Genomic DNA, 16,788 nt, shown 5'->3' on the forward strand with positions numbered 1-16,788 from the left:
TATTAAAATTCCACAGTTTAGATTTGAGCTTATGAGCTAAAACAATTTATTAAGAGTCATTTGGTATAGTATTAAAAAAATAATGCATGCATTAGTTTTGTGTATTAGTAGTACCTTGTTTGGTGCTCCCTCAGTTCATCTTTACTTGTTCACTATACTAAAAGTAGTTGTCCAACAATACTTTTTCAGTTTGAAAAATCAAGAGATAATTTACCCTTCGGTGTCTATTTTACTCTTGATATTAATACTATTCAATATCTAATATATTTTTCAAAGCATTCAATTTAATATATTCAAAGGGTAGTATAGTAATACTACCCCTATTATTTATTGTTTCTAAAGGTGTATGTCAAGTCAATAGTATACAACTATTATTGGATAAAAGAAGTATATAACTGATGCTTACATTAATTATACACTATTGTGTATTGAGGTGTGTATTACTAATATATGAAAATTCATGATAATAGTAATGCGAGCGGTTTTAATGCATGCATTAGCATTAGCATGGTTAAAGACAAACCCCAGTGTCCCTCAAAACCTTTTTTTTTTACATATTTTCCATGAGACATAATTGTGGAAGATATCTTTATAAATAAATATTTATTATAGAATGCGTACTATTTTTAATATACCAAAACAAAACAATGTATAAAAAATAATCTATATAAATTAATGCAAGCATTACTAATACACTTTTATGTAGTGTTATTCTTATACATCCTACCAAAGAACCCTAAAGTTTGTACTTGGGTCAAAGGGATTCAACTGTTTGTATATATCCAAATAAATTCATTCTGACCCTATTTGCATAATATATACTTTTTTGACGAAGGAAATTTATTTGAACCCCCTTATATCTAGCTTCACCCCCAATGGGTGCGATACACAATAACAAAAGCCTGCTATTGATGAGTGTAAGACTTGCGAGGCAATAATTCATCAATATGGTAGCTAGTAGCTACTATGGCATGTCTGGTCTCCTAGCAATGATCAATGTCTTCCTTGTACAGTATTGCACTTGAATTAACCTTGTTTCAGACAAAGTCAGTCCCTCATGTTTGCCTTGGAGTTCTGTTGATCAGGGGGGAGAGAGAGAAATTAGGCACAAGCCTTTTTGTCCGTGTCTTGATGTCCTCCACAAGCATCAAAGGCGCAATGCTGAAAGATCACGAATAATTTAGTAGGATAGCCAGCAAACGAGACAATCTGCAAAGGCAATGCTTAGGCACTAGGAAACCACCTATAAAAATGTCATTTAGGCTTCGCCAGGTAGGATGCCCATATCGCATCTGCTGGAGGTGGTGGCTGGACCCAGTGCCCAGGTATTCGGCTGCATCAACACACAAAGATTAAGGGGTGGGTGGGTGTTAGATATACCTGTTATTTGGCATATGCAGACATAACTGGTCATGAGAAATTGGAAAGAATTACATTTTGTTAGTATAAAGAAAGTGACTCCAAAGAGAATAATGATTAAAAGGAGAACATAGTTCGCGCAGAAGACACTAAAGGGTAAATAGCAAGGACATTTCTTTATCAGTGGTCGAATAGAAATGACTTCATATTTTGTTTGCAAAAGGGCATACTTTCAACAATTCAAAAGCAGTGAGCCAATCACAACTAGTTGCATCAAGCTGGACCTTCAGTTGGATTACTGCACGATTGGATTCTATTACCACAGCCGATTCCAAGAACAAATCCTAATTATACTTTGATAATGACATTGAAATGATTCTTTGATATGATCTTCCAACCTCATTATTTTTCTTTTAGTGGCAGTGAGTTAAAAATGTTAAATCACATGCTTAAGTGAACTGCCAAAATCTTAAAACTAGTGCGGTGGTAATAAGGGTATATCTAGGCAAGAATATTAAGGGGTCGTTTGGTAGAGTGTATTAGCAAACTTAATGCATGCATTAGTTCTGTGTATTAATAGTACTTTGTTTGGTATACTTTTTCATGCTATGTATAATTATACACTCTATAGTGTATTGTGGTGTGTATTACTAATACCATAAATTTCTAGGTATTAGTAATACAAAGGATTTTAACACTTGCATTAGATTAACTATGACAAAACTACCCTCAAAGCCCTTTTAAAATATTTTACTCCTTTTCTCTCTCAGTTGTTACCTAACAATTATTGAACCCAATTACTCTGAATTATCAGCACTCAACTTCGTATTCCTTTCAATTTTTAATATTAACCCCCTAATCATTAGGCATCATTGATCATACATTCTTCCTCTTGAGATCAATATGTTTTTTCTTATGACCCTGGAGCTAAACACGAAAATACTCCAAGTTCTTAATTAATATCTCGTCCCTTACTTGATAAGCAAATAAGTTTAGAATTCAAAATACTAACAAATATTTAATTTTATTTTGGGAAAAAAAAGAAGAAGAGCTAGCTACATTTTAGTAAAGAACTTTATTGCAATGTTTAAGCAAAAGAACCTTGTTGCATAGAAAGTATGCAAAACTAAAAAGTGTGGAGGACATTTTTGTAAACAAACATTTTAAAATAAAAATTATGCAAGGTTTGTTATTTTTAATACATCAAACCAAACAATGTATAAGAAATAATGCAAGCATTAGTAATGCAAACACTACTAATGCAAGCATTACTAATATACTTTATTCAACATTATTCTTATACACTGTACCAAACGAACCCCTAACAGTGTTAAAAATGTGATTGGTATTTTTTTTTGATAAGGAGTTAAGGACTGATTGATGTAAGCATCGAGAGAATAATGACTATTAATGAATGAAGCTACGCTAGATGTCCATCTGACCAACAAATGCAGTCATGAGATGTTCCTTTTCAACCTTTTTTTCCTCTTACGTCTGCTGCTTGTTTGTTAGTGAAAACCTTGGTGGATAAGGAAATGACTAATGCAACTTTTGCTTTTGTGGACTAAACAAAAAGTCCAAAAAGGGATACTAGCAGGATTTAGCAAGATATATTTACCTTCCTCCAGGTCTGATGTATGCATCCCATGTTCTTCTTACCTATAGAAGAAAGAAAAGGTTTCATGTCAAGCATAATCAACTTTGACATTTCTTCTTGCAAAAACAACTCATAATTAACATAGAAAGAACAGAATGGGCCTTCAATCACAATGACAGAGAAATGCAAATCTACTGCAGAGCAAAGAATTAACAAGACAATAGCCAAATTCACCTCTATAAGCGTTCCCAAATCATGATTACTGCCATAGTAATAGTGATAAAATTCCATTGGTAGATTTGCCACAGAATCGTGTAAGCTGGCTGAGCCTAGCCCTTTAGATCCAACTTTTTCCAACTCATTGACAGGTGTAGGACCTGATTTATCTTTATCCACAGTCATTTGGTCTGGATTTATTTTATCGTCATCAGTATTAGCATGCAGGTCACCGGGCTCTGGTCTTTGACTTTGAATTGTTTTCCTGGATACCTCAGCGGTTGCAATTGCATCCTTAGCAGCAGCTGTATCAGCTGCTGCCTTTGCCTGTCGCTCTTCTTCCTCGACTGCAGCTCTTACTTTTTCTAGAAACTTGTCATCCTCCTCAGGGAGAAAGTGACCTATTCAAGGATAAACAAGATGTTTAGAAATTAAGACTGAAGAAGGCATGTCTCTGGGGCCAAAGGGGATAGACAAGACTGAGGGTAAAAGACAGTGAAAGTATCTTTGACAAGGGTTTCTACCCTGTCATCCTGTAAAGCCAAATGTTTACAGGTTTATAGAAAAACAGCAGTAACACTCATTCTCTGAGTATCGATGCTAAAAGATCAGCATATAAAAATAGTTACATACTGAAGACACATTAACTTCATATTTGGGTTAAATTCTCCACGGAACTCATGAAGCAAAAGAGGAAGCTGCCAAATGATACACACACAGTCGCAGCATTAAGAAAGAAATTACAATCCCAAGGGAAACTACTGATTCTTTCACCAAATTCATTTTCCTATTGAGCATCTTATAGTTAACGAATAAAAAAATACTCATTCATTACAAACTGTTTCAACAATCCATGCAGAACACCGCATGCTTTTACTTCGGTGCAGATTTCAACCACAAATATAAGTGTCCCACTAGAAACAGAGTAAAAATAATAAATTCAAAAGGAAAAGGATCAAACAAGTTAGATAAACTAAAGGAAACACAAAGACATATCAACGTCATTAGGATATTTACCTTGCTTCTTCAATTTCTGAACCCTCATGGAACGTAATTCTTGCAATTTCTCTACTATCAATGCCAGCTCAAGCTGAAAGCAAAAATAGAAGTGACTCAACATCATTATACCCAGAAATAAAGGGCATACAATATTATATTACTTGGTTGTCATCTCAAATAAACCGTAAACCAACCTCCCATATCTTGTGGTATTGAAAAGGAACTTTTTTTTCTTTTTGGGAGTGACGGTTAGGTTGGTCCGACCAAGAAAGGCATGGGACTTTTGGGCATTGCTTGGGTCGAGCTAGGTTACCTAATGATTTACAAGTACCCTCACTGCACACTTTCTATATATATCTGTCTCCAAGGGTTATATCTGGCAGAATTTGTTTACTGGAAGAGGAGTAAGAGCAAAACTCAACCACATGAAACACTGAACTGGATGATAAATATGGTGCCACACCATGTCAAAACTCTCAGAAGTTTCTAAAATCCTTAAGAAATTGCTACATTGGTTGTGGAAAAGCTTTGGGAACTTCAACAGTCATGTCCAGTTGCATGAATAAGCAACCATCATTCTCACCTCAGATTCTAGTCTCCTTTTCTCCTCTTTTGCCTTTAGCTTTGCTATTTCTTTCATCTTTTCAACCTGCGGATACACCATAAGTTACTGAGCAATACAGAAGAAAAAAGAATAGATGAAGGTAATCAATAGACGTGTCTAAAATCTAAGGGATACATTTGTTGTCTAAGAACATTCAATCTGGCTATTTATTGTTCTCTTTCTCCATTTCTTTTTCCTTTAATGTTTTTGGGCTAATGATTGAGAAGTTTTCACAAGTGTTCATACCCAGGCAGTACAAGCCAACACAGAGGGCCACCTCTACTTTTTCTATAACAGGATGGAAATTCTAAACCAGTATTTCATAGCAGTTAATACTATGCAGTCTCAGTATTAATACCTTGCGTTTTGCAATATCCTTGGCTATCTCTCTGGCCCTCCATTCATCAGCTTCCATATCAATTTGGTCATATTGCTCTCGCTCCTAATGATAAGTGTGACATCACAAATCAGAATGCTAAAACGGATAACACAAAGTCACAAACACCTTAGAGATTAAAATTCCAAAAATACAGAAGACATGAAAAAAAGGGAATGCTGTATAAAATGGGTTTAATAGCACCTTTGCTAGCTTTTCTGCAATGTGTTTCCTCTTCCTCTTTCGCCAAAGTTTGTTCCTTTTGTACTTGTGCATTTTATTTGCTAATCCAACAGTTGCAGATTTTTCCTCCCATGGGGCCATCTCATCTGTGATAACTCTAAAAGGTTCCAACTGAGCTCTCAATTTTGACATTAAAGCATTAGCCGCTTCCAACGACAACGATTCTTGGCTTTCCATATTGATCCTAGAATGCTCCATAAACTTCACACAACTATCAACAGAGCCTGCACTAGCCCCATTTTCTGAACCCTCCTCAGAATTTTCTTTCTTGTTTTTCAACGTAATTAACATTTCCAACTCCTTCTTCCTGCACAAATTTCAAAAACCCAAAAGATAAACAGGAGCACATAAACTATCATATTCATATGCAATAATGCATATACTACTGATTTGAAGTTCTAAGCTTTAGTTACACAATAAAGTTGTTATGAGCACCATTTTCCGAACCCCTTTCAGATATTTTAATCTTTCACCCTAGCTAAAAAATTCCATCTCTTTTTTGCCTGCTAATTTTTTTTTTTTGATGAAGTAAGTAGATTCATTTCAAGGAATCAAGAAGATGCAAGCTTTACAAGGATCCAAGAAGAGTTCTAAATTATTTATAGGGGTCAATTTGGACCAACTAAAAAGGCTAACTAGACATCTGCCTCGCAAAAGATTTCTAGAAGTTGAAATTCCATCAAAACATCTTTTGTTCCTCTCTGTCCATAAACACCAAAAGATAGCACCAGGGATCATCATCGACATACTCTTGATGGCTTTGTCAACTTCCCGTGAACTCCAACTTTCAAGAGCATCCCTAGCAGAGAAAGGCATGACCCAGGAAAGACCAAAAAAGTAACAAAACATATTCGAGAGGTCTGAGGCAGTTGGGCAGTGCAGTAGCAAGTGGTTGACACTTTCTTTTTCTCTTTTTTTTTGATGACAAGGGAAACCCGCAGCCGCTACCATTTGGGTGCGCACAGGGTTCTACCCCTGTTCCTATGCAATAGCTCGCTAACCACATAGGAGAGGTAACCCGCACTAGGCAAGCTTGGTGCGACGAGCTCGACCCAGAAGGCAAACCCCTTGCTTTCGCTGGCAAGGGGTTTCAAACTTGAGACCTCCAACATGGAAGTCCCAAGCCAAACCACTGGGCCACCCCGAAGGGTAAGTGGTTGACACTTTGTGTGCTTGTGGCAGAAATAGCATCGGTTAGCAAGCTGGAATTTCCTTTTGGAGAGATTATCCTGTGTGAGGCATGAGTTATGTAGTGCAGTCCAATTGAAACAGATCACTTTGGTAGGTAATTTTGTCTTCCATATATGCTTCCATGGCCATTTGTCAATCATTGAGTTCCTTGAGCATAAGCTGTGATACCCTTCCTTGACTGTGTAGTGACCTTTTCTTGAGTTACCCCATTTCAATCTATCAGGCTCTTGGGGTGAAAAGGAGCAAGGCTGCAATTCGGCAAAGAGACCAAATACGTAATTAAGTTCCTAGTCATTTAGGTTTCTCCTAAACCTTAGGTCCCAAATGTCTTCTAATCTGTTGGATGCTACGGTAGAATTTGGTTCAGCTGCAGGTGCAAACTTGGAAATTCCTCACCCAGAGTTGTGTCTCCCAACCATATGTCCTTCCAAAATTTGATGTGAGATCCATTGTCAACTCCAAATGTGACGTTCCCAGCAAAATCTGGCCAAAGTTTACTGATGCTTTTCCATAGACTAACTCCATATGCATCTGCTGAGACTTTTGTGGACCAGTGAGTAAGCTCACCATGTTTAGCTTTGATCACCTCTTTCCACAATCCAATGTCTTCAGTTCCATACCTCCATAACCATTTCATCATCATGCTTTTATTGTGAGCTGCAAGATCTTAGATACCCAAACCCCCTTGAGATTTAGGTTGTGTCACTTTTGCCCATTTAACCAAGTGAAACTTATGATCCTTGTTGTTGCCTTCACATAGAAAATTCCTTCTCATTCTGTCGAGCTTTTCGAGATTTTTTGCCTGCTAAATACATCGTTGTGTTTCTGAATCGAACTTTAGCCCCATCATCCGAACCTTCCTCAGACTTTCTTTCTTATCTTCCACCCTAATTAACATGACCAAGTCTATGTAACCAGTTCTTTTTAAAAAAAAATACCAATTCTTATTAACTGCTTAAAATAATCAAAAGTAAAACACCTAGAAGACCTAAACACGAACACTATCAAGTTGCATTCTTTTCCCCCTCCTTTAAGCATCCTCCATATAAAAAATCCATTGACGTGACTATACCTATTTATAAGGGACACCCCAACAAGACAAGAGGGTAACATTGTGCTCAAACTCTGAGACTTTGGTTAAGAGTAGAGGGAGGACCTTTACTATCTTCCCGCCACCCTGGTGGTATCAAATTTGCATTCAACCAATGCAAATAATAGGTGCTTCTAGATCAAAGTTTTAGCACCATTTCCGAACTGTCACCTTATTCACCTTTATTACTCCCTCTATTGCATACATCCTACCCTCCCCAAACTTCACTCGCAGGATTGCACTAGGTATGTTGTTGTTGTTACTCCCTCATTTATGTTTTATGTAACACTATTTCCTTTTAAATCTATTCCAAACATAAATGACAACTTCTCTATTTCTGGTCATTTCCAGCTCCTTCTGACTACTCAAAACGCAGAAAGATCTATAGAGCAACACATACAAATTCACATTCAATAATGTATATAATAGTGTTTCATCATTCAAAGTTTTAAGCTTTCTGTTACTTACAAAGCTGTCGCCAGATTCACGGTGTCGTGTAAGTTTTTGAGGTGATCAACCACATTGGTGGAGCTATTCCAGAAAGCACTTGACGCCGGTGGAAAAGCCGGTAGTGGCGGAGGTAACGGTCGTCCGAATAGTGGTGGCCCCGGTTGATTCATCGGGTACTAAAAATTGATTCCGAGAAATTGAAATCAGCTGAAAATGTTAGAAAATTGAACACACAGTGTAAATAAATTCAAATACCTGCATCTTCAACTGAGGAAGTGTTAAACCCTAGCAGATGTGAATCGATGATTTCAGGTAGCAAAAATTGGTTCTTTGATTGGCGCCTTCTATATTTTGGTGTCTAAAAATATAAAAAGGACGAAGATAACAAATGGATAATTAAATAATTTATCAATATATAAACAACGAAAGTCAGGATGGCCGAGTGGTCTAAGGCGCCAGACTCAAGTTCTGGTCTTCGTGAGAGGGCGTGGGTTCAAATCCCACTTCTGACATTATTTTTTTTTTAAAAATCTTTTTAGTTCAAATTCACTTCTAATTTTATTTTTTCCCATATAACTTGTGTTTTTTTCCTTAATTTTTTTTGGGGTTCAAATCTGACATTACTTTTTTCATTTTACTTCTTTATTTTTGTTTTACTAATTTTATAAAAATAAAATGGGTTTGTAAAATATAAGTGACAATGATGGAAAGAGTGGAGGAGATGTGATTAACTTGTTAACCTAAATTAAATTATTTAGGAGTTGCAATAACGTGTTTGTGTAATATATTTATTTACTTAATTATTTTTTTATTGAATCCTAAATACTTATACCCCTTAATTTTTTTGAATTTTGAAATCATGCCTTCTTTATCTTTTAAATTTGTATTTAGTAATTGTAAAACAACCACTAAAATCAAATTGAATGAAATTTTAAAATGTCAAAAATGATCTTTACCTCATTCTACGATAAATGATGCAAAGGGGAGCTATAACAACTTGTTCATACACTTCATCTTATTCTACTTAATAATTCTTCTTTTTCAATTTCTACTTCTTTGACCAAATTTGAATTAAAAATAAGATATTTGTTCAAGTGTTGAACTAAATGGCAAAATGACAGGAACATATAGTAAGTAGTAACTATGGAGAGGTAGAAGCTTACTTAGGGCGTTTATGATCGAGTTTCTGATAAATAAATATAATGTGTGTGTTTTTTATATACATATATTTGCAAAGTTTAAGTTTTGTGCATCAATGCAGAAAACATTATACATCATCAAAATTAATAAAAATTGAGTAATATGTATTTCTACCTTATTTTATACTAGTTAATTAAAGTTCAGATGATCAATTGGATATGAACACTTGATACAGATAAATATTTACTCCAATGAAGGTCTAGCAATATTGAAATGTGAATTTTCAAAAAGATAAAATCTTTTTTGCTTTGAACAATAATCTAAATATATTGGTTCATCCGATCAGCAAGAGAGTACACCAGTCATTTTCTTTGACAATAACATAATTACATCGTTATTATTTCAAAAAGTCATTTTTTTTAATTTCAATTTCTTAATAAAAAAAGTGACAATTACCCAAAAAAAACTATTTCGTAATTTTAATTGAAAAACAGAGTAGCCATATTTTTATAGACCTTCGTCATCTTCATCCTTGTTCTTCCTCTTCCTCCATCTCCTTCTCCTTCTTAGAAAAGTTGCAGTACCGCAAACGTGAATCATTCCGATCAAATTATATATCAAAAGATTCGAAACATTGAGAGGATATCATATCTAAAATTTGGAACGGTTTAGAGGTGATTTCGAGTTGATTGAAGATTGAATAGTCAGTGTATACTTCCTGTATAGTTAAACTATATTCAATTTTTTAATTTTATCTTAATGTATAGTCAATGTATAACTCATGTATATGAAAGCTATGTTGCATAGTCAATATATATTTTTTATGACTTTTTCTAAACTATATTGTACACGCAGTATATACTTTCTATAATTCTTGACTATTTTTTAATGTAAATAAAAATATGACTATATTTATCGTAAACTAATAACTTTATTGTATATATTTAAAACTATCCTGTTTAAAAAGTGACTATTTCTTTGACAGTCGTACCATAAACAAGTGAAAAATACTACTAATAATTTTCTCCAACTCCCACTTGTAGGAAGATTGTTCTAGTATAAGGTGGTAATCTGTTGATTTCATCTTCATTTTCATTGTTCTCCTGATACTTGACAAGAATTTCTGTGCTTAGAATCGACACCCTCTGTTTTTTTCCCCATTGTAGATGATGGACTAGTGTTAAATTGTACATAATGTATTGAACTTGATGTGACTTGAGAAAAATATTTGCACAAGAGTCATTTGGTCCCCAACTGAGAATCCTACAAGTCGTTCCTCTAGTTTTTGTCATCATTTCAACAAAACAGGGCATTTCATTCTTGAATGACTATTACTCTGCAATTTCTTTCTCTCTACTTCATATTATTGTTCATGCAATGAATCTAACACTTTTGGACAAAACAATATGACCCGACAAGACAACTAAAAACATCAACAAACAGTAATGTCTTTGGTCCCCCTAATTTCGAAAAAATTAACTGATCATCGATATTACCACAAGTTGTTTTTACTAAAAACATGCATTGCTACTGTTACCTACTTAATTCCTAGTTGTTCTTAAGATAACAAACCAACAAGCAAAGATTGTAGGTGTTAATTATATTACACAAACTTCAATTAGTAGACACGGTTCTTGATTTTTCCATATTAAGTTGGCTGTTGAATGGTATACATGTTACCAGATCAATGAATATTTTATATACACACTCAAACCCGGGTGTCAATGGAATCATCTCTTGTCGAAAAATTACAATCTATAATTAAATAATTTCGATAAACACTAGATAACAAGTCCGTAGTGAAAATCCTGATATGAGTCGTTTGGTAGAGTGTATTAGACTATTAATAATGCTTGCATTAATAATTCTAATATTAGTTATGCATAAATTATTTCTTATGCATTGTTTGGTTTGATGTATTAGAAATAGTATGCATTGTATAAAAATATTTATTTAAAAAAATATCCTCCATAATTATGGTGGAAAAGATGTAAAAGTACTTTTGAGGGGTAATTTAGTCTTTAACCATGCTAATGCATGTATTAAATACACTTGCATTACTAATACCAAGATATCCATGATATTAATAATGGGTAATGAATACTAAATGGCCAGAAATTTTAAAAAATTATAATATCTTTTTTATTTAAAAATAAACTGATTTTTTTCCATTCTTTAGTTAAACGGTATCAAAGTTAAAAGGATAAACATATTTAAAAAGGTAAAATACCATTCTGGCCAAATTTTCTGGCCAAAAGGATTTTTCCATTAATAATACACTCTTCAATACACAATAAAGTGTATAACTAATGCAACATAGCATGAGAAAATGTACCAAACAAGAGACTACTAATGCATAGAGTTAATGCATGTATTATATTTGCTAATTAATACACTAGCTTATTACTGTTCTTTATTCCCTCGTACGTGTAACACGAGCACAATTGCACTTATATAACTAATTACGATTTACGTATACGAAACCGCTTTGCCTACAACTTAGAAAAAGCCAAAGCAACTTTCATCTTGCTGGAACATATTAAGCACATGGCAATTACACAAATCAGAATTACTTTGATAAAGTACATACTCTGAATTCCAACCAAATGCTTTCTAAAAAGCAATATAGTTCATTTGGATTTAAGGGTGCGGAAAATGTTTTCCCTTTTTTTATATGTTTGGTTTATCAAAAATTTTGAAAAACATATTCTCTAGAAAATAAATTCCTTAAAAATAAGGAAAATAACTTCTTCAACGCTAAAGTAGGGAAAACATGTTTCACAAATTGCTTCAACATTAATTGATTGTGTAATTCCAACTCTCCAACATCCTTCACCCCTACCCCCACCTCCAGTAGTATTTGTCTAGATTATATATACTCCCTGTTTTAAGATAATAAGTATCTTTTGGTTACATATCAAACTCACTAATTTTCTAGATAACACCATCATTCAAGAAAACATTTTCGTTGGTAAAGAGTTTTAATTACTCCACGTACGTACGATAGACAAATTAAAGCCATGTTTTAAGGTGCACCACTTAAAGTGAGCTGGTAATTGAGATAAAGAATATTAGGATGCTAAAAACATTTTTGCGGGGACAAGTAGCTAGCTTAGGACGTTACGTTGGTCCCCTCCTCAAAATCTCAAAAGAACCAAAATCAATGTTTTCTATTTTTTCAAATTTCAAATGCCATAAAAAAAGAGCCAAATTTGTGGTGTTTGTTTCCCTTCTTGATAGGAGTGCATAGTTGTACATATGTGTTAAGGATAAGAAAACAAATATTTATGCATGGAAACAAAAAAGTGATGGGGATAAAATCTTGGATTTTCTCCTAACAATTGCCACTCATGGGACCCTGTTGTGTCTTTCTTTGTTTCCTTTACCAACTGAACATGATTTCTGTCTCAATGCAGAATTAGCTTTCTCTTTAAAGAAAGTTTTAGCACTTATGTAGACTTTCTTGGGTTCAGTGTCACACTTTGGATAGCCAAACAGTTTGGAACAAGTTTACATCTCGGAGTCTGAGAAGGATAGAGTGTACGAGACCTTACTCTTACCTGATAAACTATTTTCGAAAGACTCTCAGCTCAAATGCAATAAGTTCAAGTAGTTATTAAAAGGAAAAACAGAAGTGAACGGGAATAAATGCTAACTATAATAAGGAAATCATTAGAGAGCATTGTGAGTTGTTGTCTATTTTCAGTACTTATTATAGAAATGGATGAGTTATGCAGATAATTTAGTAATGTGAACACACAATTTTCCCACCTAGAATTATATTCTTACTGAACCTTTTTTGTATTGCTTTGGTTAACCTTCTTTTCTTTTTCTTTTTTCACCTTTTATGTTAAATCTAATAACCAAAGTTAATTGATGGAGACAAAAAAAAATCTCTTTTTTGACAAATTTAAAGAAACAAAAAGGCTTAGCAATATATTTAAGAGAGACCATATTGAATCTATTACCAAGCATAAAAGCTTCCTCACACTAGATGCTTACGTTAAATTCTACTAATTTACTATGATTAAGTTGTAAATTAAGGTAAGAATGTATGTGAAGACGTGTCACGTATTTATTGGGCTAGTGTAAACATCAAGTGCAGGTAAACTTTTATCATAAATATCCTAGAACCAACGGCGAATCAATCTAGACTTGATGTAGCAGGGTTCTAGTATGCCCTTTTTGGTTATTTTTGTTGGGCTTCTATCTCTAAAAGCGAGAGAATGATGGTTTTTTTTTATGTTACTAACTACTTGGGTCTAAATTCTGAATTTATCATTGCCTCAACATTTCTTAATTTCTTTTTATGAGGTAGGTCATATGACACTCATGTATCAAAAGATAATTAGTTGGTGTTTATGGAGGTGTTATGAAATTTTAAGTAGGCATTGCAATTTGCAAATGTGATATCATACTCCATTAATTCAACCAATATAAAACTCTAACTTGTAGTGGTGGGCCTTTCATCAAAATCCCTCCCAGCTACTCCACAAAATGGCACAGACCATCTCCAGTAAAGAACAAAAAGAGAAATAAAATGAGACTATGTGAGGGTCCTGATGACATTTTACAACCTTATCCCCACACCATTAAAAAAAAGAAGGATTAATCTAAATAATCTGTCTATTCAATCGCTTAAACTAAAAATAGCCCGTGAATGTATAATAGTGTATAATCATACTCTTTCATTTCAATTATAGCACCATTCTTCAATTTTGATCTATCCTCAAGCATAGATAAAATTGGATCAGATACTTCAAAATGATAATTAAGAAACCAAAGTACTATTAACATGGTCTACACAAAATAAGAAGATACTAGCAAGTTAAATAAGTACTAATAACTTGTTTTTTTTCCACCTCAGAATGTACAAAATAGTGAATCTGAGTGATATATGATAGATTATTTGTATGAGGAGACAAAAATTTAAATATACATCTGAGAAAGGATGAAATTAAACAGCTAGTGTTGCATCTTCTTGACAAAATGATCATCAAGATTGAGATCAGGCTCTGTTAACATACCAAATGATCTTTTACAGTGAAGAATTGCATCAGAAACCGCGCTCTCCATATCGCGCCAAACATCATTAGAATGATCATAGGATGGACTTTTTATAGGGGAATTATAAGCCTGTGGTGACTTAATACTACTCCAGCTTTTCACCTTTCTCAAAGTCTTAACTCTACTTCTCTGATCATTACGATTTCCAGCCCAATCGACAACAGAATGAGATTTCATTATTCGATGAGGAGGAGATCCCTGAAATGAAGAAGAATCAGTAGTTTTGCAGCTTTGAATTTCACTTACTTTTCTTTGAAGGTCATCAACTTTTGCTGTACTTTTTCTTGAACTTGATATCCTTTTGGAAATTGGCCTGATGAATCCGAACCATTTAACCAAGACTCTGCGCGAAAATTTCCTCCATTTCTCAAGAAAATCAGCTTGATCACTAGTTGTAGAATCTGAAACTCGTGGTGTGGGATGAGTACTACTTGAGGGTACTGATGAATTTATGTTGAAATTATTGAAGGCTTCGCGAAAAGATTCAATCTTTGATTTATCAAGATATCGAGGCATGATGTGTCCATCAGAGAAGATTTCATCAGCATGGACAGATTCAGAAACAGGATGAACATCAAAATTGAAGTTTTGAGCTTCTTCTAGGAATCTTTTCGAGTAAGCGATAAACTTCATATCTTCTTCATCATCATTATCATGATCATCATCACTACTATAAGAAGGTCTAGGGGATTCTGTTAGGCCATCAATGGAAGGTTTTCTGTTCAACAACCAGCTATATGAAAAACTCTCTGTGGCAAGAGGTTGTTGGGAATTTTCCATGGTGAATAGTACAATAATATGTGAAGAAAGGAAAAGGGAAATGAGATGTTTATATAAAGAGTTTACAGGTTATCCGCTATAACAGATTAAAATATTTTAAGTTGTCAGTGTATATAAGTTAAATCTGTATAAAAATAAAATGCTTGGCTGAGGATAGAGGGATTCACGTGAGCTTGTTTTACAGTAATTTCAGAAATACAATATTGCATAGATTTTTTTTAAAATAAATTCAAACAGCAACACATGTTGCATTCATATCAAACAAGTAATTAATTAGGACAATTCCTCTCTTTTTGTTTTTGTTTTCTCAAAGTAATCATCATATTTACGTAATTATTTCATCTTTTGAATTCCTTTTTTCTTTGTTTTTTTGCTAGCACCTAATGTTATCATGCCGTCCAACTAAATACAATATTAATATTTGCAAAAAAAACAAATGCATAACTGCAAAGAATTGTTAATCCATAATCCTAAATCAAAGAATTTTATCATTTAATATAATCCTAGTGATAGCTCCACTTTGTAGCTATAAGTTATTTAAGAAATATGTTTTAAGTAATTTAATTCTTCATATTCTAAGATTATTTTACTAAAGGCTTCTTTGACTAAAATTTTACTAAAGGCCAATTTGATGACATATGATACTCGTTTTCTGCAGGAATGGGAAAAAGAGATATTATTAAAAAAAAATTGCAAGTATTAGCAGACATGTTGAAGCCATTGGCCATGCTTTAGATAGTGATATTATTTGGCCCTTTGCAATTTTTTATAGAATTAAATTGTAGCTTCCTACATGCTTCTTGTAGAAAAATGATTGTTTTAAAGTATTAGTATTATCTGTCTCTTGACTGTTAGGAGTTAAATAGACAAAAGAAAGCAATGAAGCAATAGTTTAGAAAAAAAAGCAATGAAATATTTAAAGACCAAAGATAATGACCCCAGAATGTAGCCAAAAGGTTTCAAATGCAACTATAGGTAACAATTATAAAACTTAGTTAAGGTTGATATCACAGAGTTAAAAAAAGTCAATTCTTGATTGCAGAATCTTTTGCATTCACAAGTTCTGTCTGTCGTTCCCATCACTTCTTACTTAATGGTTAGGTCCGAATTCTACAATGAAGCTTGGAATGAAATTGGTTCTTGAGTCAATCTTCTCAGTCTTTATTGGCTCGAAGATCATGACTTTTTGTTCTATTTCTATAAGAAGATTTGTTTAATTCTGGTACGAATGCTTTATTACCCTGGCTTTTAGTCAATGACCAAGGATGAGAAATCCTGTCAATATCAATAAACTCAGTGTAATTCCTTAAAGGTTGTTTGACACTCAGCAATCCTACTCCTTTATACGGACTTGGGACTGGCAATGTGAACGAGCTCACATAGGCGGAGTTAAGGATGAGGAATCCTGTCATTTGTAGGATAAAATGAAGATGCTTTAAACAGTTAAAAGCTCGGAGTCTAGAGTTGTGATGATTTTATCTTTTTCCAGTATACGTTAATGTATTAAAAACTAAAAGAATCTTGAAATTGTAAGTAAAGGAAAAGAAATAAAGGAAAAAAGAGAAAAGAAGAGACAACAGACAGAACTGGGGTCCCTAGTTTGTTGGGAGAAAAAGCAGAATCAAAGGCTAGAAACTGACATAGGAACTGATTTACAAAGGTCCCCTACTGGTTTG

The 16,788-nt window shown here is 33.8% G+C and overlaps 1 protein-coding gene and 1 non-coding gene across 2 annotated transcripts; one reads left to right on the forward strand and one right to left on the reverse strand.

Annotated features, from left to right (window-relative positions):
* Positions 1–650: 650 nt before the first annotated feature.
* LOC102589157 (U11/U12 small nuclear ribonucleoprotein 59 kDa protein) lies at positions 651–8,469 on the reverse strand. Its single transcript, XM_006339582.2, has 10 exons — positions 8,381–8,469; positions 8,144–8,301; positions 5,356–5,701; positions 5,134–5,217; positions 4,755–4,820; positions 4,190–4,262; positions 3,191–3,573; positions 2,978–3,018; positions 1,244–1,333; positions 651–1,161 (listed from the first exon to the last, which is right to left on the reverse strand). Exons 1-9 carry the CDS (start codon positions 8,384–8,386, stop codon positions 1,255–1,257), a joined length of 1,236 nt encoding a protein of 411 aa, XP_006339644.1. The 5' UTR covers positions 8,387–8,469; the 3' UTR covers positions 651–1,161; positions 1,244–1,254.
* An 84-nt stretch (positions 8,470–8,553) lies between these two features.
* TRNAL-CAA (transfer RNA leucine (anticodon CAA)) lies at positions 8,554–8,637 on the forward strand. Its single transcript has one exon. It is a non-coding gene; the product is annotated as a tRNA-Leu (tRNA).
* Positions 8,638–16,788: the final 8,151 nt, after the last annotated feature.

This window comes from Solanum tuberosum, unplaced genomic scaffold (genome assembly GCF_000226075.1).
Source record: "Solanum tuberosum cultivar DM 1-3 516 R44 unplaced genomic scaffold, SolTub_3.0 scf00010, whole genome shotgun sequence".
Lineage (NCBI taxonomy): Eukaryota > Viridiplantae > Streptophyta > Magnoliopsida > Solanales > Solanaceae > Solanum > Solanum tuberosum.